The sequence below is a fragment of the Mastomys coucha genome, unplaced genomic scaffold (assembly GCF_008632895.1).
Source record: "Mastomys coucha isolate ucsf_1 unplaced genomic scaffold, UCSF_Mcou_1 pScaffold22, whole genome shotgun sequence".
Classification (NCBI taxonomy): Eukaryota; Metazoa; Chordata; class Mammalia; order Rodentia; family Muridae; genus Mastomys; species Mastomys coucha.
In genome coordinates, this window is record NW_022196905.1 from 92,977,765 (window position 1) to 92,987,658 (window position 9,894).

Consider the following 9,894-nt stretch of genomic DNA (forward strand, 5'->3'; position numbering starts at 1 on the left):
GAAGAGCAGCCGGTGCTGTTCACCATTGAGCCCTCTCTCCATCTCCAGGTTTCTTAATGAACTCAAAAGGATAGTGTTTATCTGTATGGAATAGTTCTACCATAAAAAGAAAAACTTAAGTCCAAAAAATGTTAACTACATCGAATGTTCACCTTTTAAAAGGGAACCAAAAGCCAAATCCAATTATGTAAATTAAAATACATATATATATTTTTTTACTTAAGGGAAATTCTTTACTCGAGGGTGAACTTAAGTTTGACAGTCATCTAAAAAGGATGCAGTTTTACTCAAGAACAATTTCATAACCAGGTGGTGGTGGCACATGCCTTTCATCGGAGCACTCGGGAGGCACAGGCAGGTGGATCTCTTAAGTTTGAGGCCAGCCTAGTCTATAGAGTGAGTTCCAGGACAGCCATGGCTACACAGAGAAACCGTGCCTTGAAAAATTAAATAAAGAACAAAACAAAGCAACAACCAATTTTATGGCATCCTTATTAATATAGTTGACCTTTGCATGTTTCCAAGTACCTGGTATGTGTTATTCCACCTTAACTCCCTATTGACTGGCTCTGGACAAGTCGCTTATCCGGATTTTAGTGTTTTGAGATGGTGATGTATCCTTTTTGGTGCCTTGCCTTAAAGCCTATGCAGTGAGTTCTGTGGTAGCTGTGTAAACCGCAGGTGGCTGGTTTGACTCCGGAGGAAGATGCAGCAGGGGGCGCGCTGGCCTTTGTCTGGGAAGCGCTGCTGGTCCCTTGATCTTTTAGCTCCATCTGCTGCTTGCCAGTTGAGCTCTGAATTCTCTACAGGTTTGCAGCATTTGACGCTCCTTTCTTTTCTAAAACGTTGCCTCCACGCTGTTTATTCTCCAGCACCCTCTCAGGTAGGTGGCAGAGGTGCCACCATGCCAAACACAAGGAGGTACTTTCGCACTTGCATGCTATTTCCATTTGCCTGCAGTTCCCATCGCAACATTTAAAATGCAAAAATCATTGCAAATGCTTTCCATTTTATAGGGAAAGGATGATAAAGCTATTTCTTTTTAAAGATTATTTTATGTATATGAGTACACTGTAGCTGTACAGATGGTTGTGAACCATTGTTTGGTTGCTGGGAATTGAATTCTGGAACTCTGCTCACTCCGCCAGCACTTGCTCTGGTCAGCCCTGCTCCTTCGGGTCAGCTCTGTCCCAAAGATTTATTTATTTTTATTAAAAAAAAGTACATTGTAGCTGTCTTCAGACACACCAGAAGAGGGCATCAGATCTCATTATGGATGGTTTGAGCCACCATATGGTTGCTGGGATTTGAACTCAGGACCTTTGGAAGAGCAGTCAGTGTTCTTAACCACTGAGCCATCTCTCCAGCCTGTTAAAGCTACTTTTAAAAATTGCTTTTTTTTTTTTGGCTTTTCGAGACTGGGTTTCTCTGTAGCCCTGGCTGTCCTGGAACTCACTCTGTAGACCGGGCTGGCCTCAGACTCAGAAATCCGCCTGCCTCTGCCTCCCAAGTGCTGGAATTAAAGGTGTGCACCACCACCACAAGGCTATTTTTTTTTTATTTGAAAAAAAATGTATTTTAAAGTCCATCAACTTTTTCACTCTGAAACCCATTTCAACTTGTCCTGCAGTGGTAGTAGAACATTCTAAAAGGCAGAAGAGTAAAGACTAGACAGGGTCCAAAGAATAGTTATTAGCACGAAGCATGAGCTCAGGAGTGACCCATGGCTCTCTGCCCTGTTCTGCCCTGCAGAGGGTTAATAGCAACCTTTTGCTTTTGTGACATGATGTTCATGATCTTTTGTGGAACACACACACACACACACACACACACACACACACACTAACTAAATACATGGAATAAATGTTTGTTTGTTTTTTTAAGAAGAAAGTAAAAATGTTGTCAAACTCATATGCCCTGAGAAGTTCTATCCCTGAACTTGGAAAGTATTTTGAGGAGAGGTTGTGAACCACAAGGGTGAAATAAATAATGAAAATCATTGGAGCAATAAGATAAGGTACAGATTTAAAAGCTAACAGGTGCGTGAGCTTAATAGGTCTCACTAACAAAGCAGACAAGTATTTCACCTAAGGAAGGTTAGGGGAACTTCAATGTTATTGCATTTAACATTCAGTAATGTGACTGAGAAAATAGTCAAGTATATTTATAAATATTTTAAATAGGTAACATGCATCAACACAAAACCACACCTCTTATTTCACAGGGAATATGACTATGGCTCAAGAACAGGGCTTCAGATTACCCCAAAACCATGTTCCAATGTAGAAGTAACACCAAAAGGAAGGGATAAATCCTCTGGTGTTTAGTTTGGGGTTGGTAGACTAAGTGAATACATTAAAAGGTTTCATATGATGGTTGGAAGGATGTTAGTTCAGGGTCAGAGGTTAGCAATGAATGATTAGTAAAAATAAACTAAAAATAGTTGTACTGGCTGGTTTTGTGAAAGGAGCCTCCCTTGAGGAAATGCTTCCATGAGATCCAGCTGTAAGGCATTTTCTCAATTAGTGATCAAGTGGGGGTGGGGAGTAAGGGTATAGGGGAAGGAGGGTTCATTGTGGGCAGTGCTATCGCTGGGCTGGTAGTCCTGAGTTCTCTAAGCAAGCAAGCTGAGCAAGCCAGTAAGTAACATCCCTCCATGGCCCCTTCATCAGCTCCTGCTTCCTGACCTGCTTTGGTGATGAACAGCAATGTGGAAGTATAAGTGGAATAAACCCTTTCCTCCCCAGCTTGCTTCTTGGTTGTGATGTTTGTTCAGGAATAGAAACTCTGACTAAGACAATAATAGTCTAAGGTAATTTTGGTTCTGGATCCCTAACACTCTGACTCTACACAATCATGAAGTTCTAACTAATAAGCTGGGTACAATCTGCAACATAGTTCTAGCCTTTAAAAAAAAATAGGCAATACCTTCTCAGGTTTCAATATAATTCAAAATATAATTTTTTCTAATATTCAAAATCAAAATACCTCAGTCTATTTTTATTATTTGTGTGTGTGGTGGGGGAGGCACACATGCCACCCTGTATGTGTGGAGGTCAGTTCTTTGTGGGTTAAGTTCTCTTCATGAAATGTTATGTGGGTTCCAGGGATAGGACTTAGGTGGCCTGTTCTTTAATTTTTGTAATTTTATTTTATGTCATAAGAAAGATAGTTGTGACAGTATAATGACCACAGGAAATACAAAAATGATTAAGACCCTGTGTACACTTGTAAGCGTCACGTAAAATGAGATGAAAATGGCTGAAATAGTTTGTGAGTGTCAGGGAAGTGTCTGCAGACAGAGTCAAACAATGGAAGTCACTTGGATGCTAGAGGAGGTGTTGGAGGTAAGGTCTGAATGGACCTTCACAAGCACAGGCATTTGTCACCTGGAAAGGAGACAGAGCAGCCAGAGGGAAAGTGCACACAGCACAGGAGGGAAGCAAGGCACAGGCAAGGCTCAGATCTTGTGTGCAGAGAGAACAGAGTTAAAAGTGTCTAAGGTTAAGGCCGATGAGAAGCAGCTGCCAGTTACTGAGGGGCCTTATGGGCCTATAAGCAATGGGAAGCAACTTAGCTAGTTCAAGCGGGGCATGGAAAATGGCTGGGTCAGTGGTTAAGGACATTTAGCTGCTCCTGCAGAAGACCCAAGTTCAGTTCCCAGCACGGCTCACAATCATTTGTAACTCCAACTCCAAGGGAATGCGATGCTCTTGCCTTCTGATGGCTTGTGCACCCATATGTGCCCACATGTACCAGCCCCTACCTCCCAGTTAAAATAATAAAAAATAAATGTTGAGTTTGAGGCAAGTCGGTATGAATGGACAACTTAGATGTTGCTATAGTTACACAAGTGAAAAATTAGGCATTGAGCTTACTCAGTGGAAGAGGGACAAGAAAAATAGGTAAGTCAAGACTTGGTGAGTGAAGTAGGAAATTATGTTTATGCCTGATGGTTCTTTTCTGTAGAGTCAAGCACTTTAATGTTGGAGAGGATAAACAAATAAACGTAGGAGGTATACAGAAAATGATGAAGGAACAAGAAGCTTCATGCATGCATTCATTCATTCATTCATTCATTCATTCATTCATTCATTCTGCAGTCCTGAGGATCAAACCCAGAGCCTTTTGTCTGTGCTAGGCTAACATTTTTCCAGTGAGCCAAAGCTCCAACTCATCAAAACCAGACTTTCAAATGTAAGATCCTGTAAGCTGTAGATTGATTAGAAGAATAATCATGCAAATTAAGGCTATAAAATTAGTTTATTTCAAATGTGAAAATATAAAAACTTACTTGCATAAAAATTGAGAGTATTGAAGCATACAAACTTTAGGTTCTAGCTTCATCAACATACTAAATTCAATCGAGATAATATTCATAGCAGGCACAAACATATAGAGTTGTAATCCTTAAAAGGATTAAAACCCTGGGGGGAGAATTACATTTCATTACTTAATCAAAAGCACAAATCAAAAGCAAATGTCCAGTGCTATGGACTCCACCAAACCTCTCTGCCCCAAGGGAGTACTGCTTGAAGACAGTTATAGGCAGTGATGCTCATGGACAGGGATGGAAATGACCACAGACCTATTCCTGGCCAGTAAGACTTGAGGAGACTTGAGGAAAGGCCTGCTGGGAGAACCTCCAAGAAAGAGCTTTTCAGGTCTGTGCAGAGCACTCATCTTCCTCTAGCTGCTGCCAGATCTCAGTGAATCTATAGGCCAGTTGCAGCCATCATGTGACCAGGCCAAGAAGGGAGCCAGCAGTACAGATAGCAGGACAGCGAGGGGGAAAGACGATGGACCCCTGCTGACTGCCCAGCTGTTGGGTCCTACCTCGCTTCAACAAATATGTAGGGTTATAAATGTCCTCATTTAGAGGCTTCTGCTACTCACAGGCCAAAGCTTTCCAAGCAAAGCAACAACTACTGGTGTAGAAAAAGTAAACACTAATGGAGGAGGATGATATCAGTGTTCCCGGAAACGTCTCCCAATCAGCCAACCGTTTCCTTTACAGTCATTTCCAAACCGTATGCATCCCTTCCCTCTCAGCTGTGACTGGTCTCTTGTTTGTTCTTGTTTAATACTACTTTACTCAGGCACCTGTCTTTTCCCAGACTCATGAAGAACAAAGAGAAGAGGCACAGGGGCTGTTTCTCTGTTTTAGTTCCTCTCAGAGTATGAGCAGGTGTCTTTTTACAGCCAGTGTAGCATTATGGCAATGTGCCTTCCCCCTCTGGAGCTAGGAAGAGGCTCCTGAAGGACACATTTGACAATCTTCTTACCAAAATAATAAAAATAAGATAAAACAAAGCCTTTAAAAAAAAAAAACCAAGACATATATCCTTCACTTATTTGCCTCTTGGTCATATTGGAGGCATTCCTATACATTTTTAATAACCCCCAAAATAGTGCATGCAAAGTGCTAGGCATCACTTGTCACACGGTGCCATTAATTGTCACCACCTGCAGTATTGTACTTGGAGAACACCACACTGGATGTAATACTGAAGTGTGCCCCGCCCTCCCAAGGCTCCTGAAGCGCACCCGCCTTCCTGAGGCTCTGGAGCTTGACAAGGAGTTGGCCTCCTACAGCTAGGGTTTTGTTTTATTCTTATGAATGACAACCCTGATGGCTTTTGGATCAGGGGTACTGTATGCCTTTTATTTTCATATACAAGCAGTGATTTTGGCATTTCTTATGACAAAAAACCCATAGGAAAAGGCAGGCATGCTTAGAGAGCTTCCCGCTGGGAGAGGTTTTTCTGTTAAAGCTGGCAGGGTCTGCTCATCCACCATCTTCAGGGTTTGACCGTTCAGCTGGACAGATCTACAAGAAGGAAAGACACACTTGAGTTAGGCAGGTTGCCCCTACAAAACCTGTGGAATCATTTTAGATCATCAAGGGGGATTTTTGTGGCAGCTTGAATTACACAATTTGTGTTTCACCAAGGTATGAGCTTAGGTGTTAGACAGAGACAAACTTAAAACTGCAGTGGGAGAGACGGTGACTGCACTAGCCAAGAATATGTGGCCTTTTCTAGAAACATGCACAGATCAAGTACCTATTTGTCCTGTTTTCTGACACAGCATCACACACTGTAGCTCAGGCTGGAACTTACTATGTAACCCAGGCTAGCCTCAAACTCCTAGCAGTCTTCCTACCTCCACTTTACTCAGAGGCTTCATCTTTTTGTCAATTTTTGTATTGCTAAAAACTGGTAAGATGAGGTGTTCTTATGCCATATATGGAATGCATGTGACACAAGTGTAAAACCCATCACGATGCCTGTATACAGTAAGCATTGTGAACCTAATATATGTCACTACTTTGCACACAAATGAGGCCTGTGATCCCAGCTCTCAGGGGTGGGGTCAGGAGTTCAAGTCAGCTCAGAATACATAGCATATTCATGGGTCCAGGAGACTCGGTCGCAAAACCCCTAAAACAAAACTAAACCTAACAGAAGCAATCTGTTACCCCATCCTACTTGTAACATCTTCACATATTTATTCCGTCTTTCTATGCATATAAATACATTTTGCATGAACAAAAATCGGAATGCTGTGTATATTTTCTTAAAACTTCTTTTCCATTTACTAGAAGCTAATGTTTATTCTCATCTTTTAGCATTCAGTTCATTAGTACATTTACTTAATCCATATATCCTGGGTCTGGCTTTCTTCCTTTTTCTTCCTTTCTCTCTCTCTCTTTCTTTCTTCCTTCCTTCCTTCCTTTCTTTCTCTTTCTTTCTTTCCTTCTGTCTTCCTTCCTTCCTTCCTTCCTTCCTTCCTTTCTTTCTTTCTTTCTTTCTTTCTTTCTTTCTTTCTTTCTCTTCCTGACAGGGTCTCTCTTTGTAGCCCTAGCTGGCCTGGAACTCACCATGTAGCCTAGGCTGGCTCCTAACTTGCGGGCCAACCTTCCCCTGTCTGCCTCTCAGGCACTGGGATTATAGCTATGCACTATCATGTCTGGCTTGTATTGTTTGCCTTTCCATCTCTTGTCTAAGGCTGGATCTCACTACGTAGCTCTGGCTGTCCTAGAACTCATTTTGTAGATGAGACTGGCTTTGAACTCACAGAGACCCACTTCTCTCTGCCTCCTGAGTAGTAGGATTTAAGGTGTTCATCACTGTGTCCTGCTGCACCTCCCATTCTGTGGGTAGAAACCAGCTTCCATCCAGCTTCCACACTTACATATCACATTGAATCTTAGATGAGGACAGGTAGGAGATATGACCAGCTTCAAGGAACCACAAACAAATATAGGTCTTGAAAAGTATCCTGAACGGTGGCAGTAAGATCGCTCAGCATGAATTGAAAGGCCATTTGACAACACCTACCAAGGTCCAAGGGTCGATTTCAGTGCTCTGAAACCTCAGCTCGAGGGCAGATCTGATTACTGTGAATTAATAGTGCTATGTAAGACAGGAAGGCTGCAAGGTCCCCTCTGCTCAGGCTGCGGGGTTTAATCAGCAGCACATACAAACATGTTCTAAGGATGTGTGTCCAGCCATGAGGGTGGAGTTTCTCTGAGGGAAGTAACCTCTTGTGGGTTTTGAAGTCAGAAATGGAAGGAAGAAGAGAAAAGTCTGTTAAGCTGCAGGTGAGATGCAGGTTCAGGGAATTAGTCATCAACAGGTTTGGCAGAGCAGAGGACCCCGGGCACTTGCTGCCGGGTCTACCAGCCTGGATCTGATTTCTCAGAGCCACAAGGTGGGAGCACAGAGCTGACCTCCATATGGTATCCTGACCCCTACACTCAGGAATGCACACACAAAATGTATTAGAAACAATTCAAGTGATTTATCTAGAAGCACATTTATGGCCATTTTTCCTTACTCTAGTCAGGAAAGAGAAAGAGAGAGAGAGAGAGAGAGAGAGAGAGAGAGAGAGAGAGAGAGAGAGAGAGAGAGAGAAGCTACTTCAATGCTACAGGAGAATCCCACCAGGCCCTCTGTGTGGTGTTTTGTTCTACCCACATATCCTTACTAGATCAGACATGTGGTTTAGCACCTGTGTCTGTCCATCACCAAGAAGAGTATCTTTTCAAAACTAATCATCTAAACTTGGAAGGTATTCTGCACACCATAGACATCAAGCCAGCCACAAGCCCTTTGTCTACAAGGGTGTGCTGCCTACAAGATAAATCGAAGCAGTGGTGGCACAAAGCCCATGGGAGACCAGCCGCTAAAGTATCCGACTTAAGGCCACTCCATGAGATGGAACCCATGCCTGACACTGCACTGCCGACTAAGAGCCTGAGACTTAGATAGCCCAGGGACTTAGGGTAAAGCCAAATGATACTGGTTTAAAATAAACAAAAAAAGTGATCAGACAACTCAGTGGCATTCTGCTACGATTGTAGATCAGTGTCACGTTCCACCATCATCAGAGAAGCTTCCTCCTGCAGCATACAGAGACCCACAGCTGGACAGTGTGTGAGAGTGAAGACCTGGAACACTCAGCCCTAAGGAGAATGTCTACATCAAATCTCTCTCCTCAGAGCTCAGGGAACTCTGCAGGAAGACTGAAAGCTTCCTGCAGACAGGACACCCTCCTTGAACAACCAACACGAGCAAAGCTCGTATGACCTCACAGAGACTGAAGAGGCATGCAAAGGTCTGCATTGGGTCCTCTGCGGTATAGAACGTGGTTTCCAACTTAGTGGTTCCTGGGGCTCCCGAGAGTGAGAGGGAGTGGGTCTCTGGCTCTTGTGCTTCCCTTCGGGCTCTTTTTCTTCTGTTGGCTTGTCTTGTCTAACTTTGATGAGATAGTTTCTGTCTTATGTTATATTTTACTTTGTTGTATTTTAAAAAAATGAATGAATGAACAGTTTTCTCCAAGAGAGAGGCATACCCATCCTCCCCGGCCAGGACACAACAAACACTATTTCTGGGCATTACTCCATTTTGTTTTCATGGCCTTGGGGATTTTGCTGTTGTATTGGGCTTTTGTTTTTGTTGTTGTTTTGAAAAGGAACTTAAAACTTGAGTGGGAGAGCTCCCAGGGACTCAACCACCAACCAAGGAGTGTACATGGTGGGACTGATTGTTCTGGCAGCATGTGTATAGTAGAGGATTGCAAAGTTGATCATCAATAGGAGGAGAGGCCTTTGGCCCTGTGAAGGTTCTGTATCCCAGTGTAGGGGAATGCCAGAGCCAATAAGTGGGAGAGGGTGGGGTGGCAAGTATGGGGAGTGGGGAGGCAACAGGGGTTTGTTCTTGTTGTTTTTGTTTGTTTGGTTTTTTGTTTGGTTTTTGGAGGGGAAACTGGGAAAGGAGAAATCATATGACATGTAAATAAAGAAAATTTCTAATAAAAAAATTAAAAAAAAAGAACTTGAGTAGGTAGGGAGGAAAAGGGGACCTAGAAGGACTTGATCAAAGAAGAATATGATTGGGGAGTAACAGGGACCAGCGGGACTAGGCACACAGGAACTCCACCAGCAAAGTGGCTTGGTTTCCTTCTGGTCTCTCTGGGCTGGTGTCCTGAGCAGACCTTGGGCCCAGGCTCCGCAGCCAGTCCCACAACACCCAGAGGAAGCTGCTGCACTCCCAGGTGCTCTAACAAGCCCAGGATCACAGGATCCTAGAATCACAGGATCACAGAGACAGCTTGACTCTGAGGAGTTGACTCTGACACAACTAGGATCACATGAAGGACAGGCTCCAGTCAGATTTAACAAGGGCAGGTAGCATTAGAGATAGCCAGATGGTGGATGGGGGAGGGGCAAGTGTAAGAAAATAAACAACACAAATCAAGGTTACTTGGCATCATCAAAACCCAATTCTTCCACCATAGTAAGTCCTAGACACACCATCATACTAGAAAAGCAAGATTCAGATCTAAAATCACTTCTCATGATGATGATACAGGACTTTAAGAAAGACA

General features: G+C 43.2%; 1 protein-coding gene across 1 annotated transcript in view; it reads right to left on the reverse strand.

The window, feature by feature from the left end:
* Positions 1 to 5,644: 5,644 nt before the first annotated feature.
* The window catches only part of Hpse (heparanase), a 40,229-nt gene continuing 35,979 nt past the window's right edge, over positions 5,645 to 9,894 (reverse strand). The window contains exon 12 of the mRNA XM_031336984.1: positions 5,645 to 5,830. Coding sequence (XP_031192844.1) covers positions 5,671 to 5,830 — 160 coding nt within the window. The 3' untranslated portion in view covers positions 5,645 to 5,670. The remainder of the gene's footprint in view (positions 5,831 to 9,894) is intronic.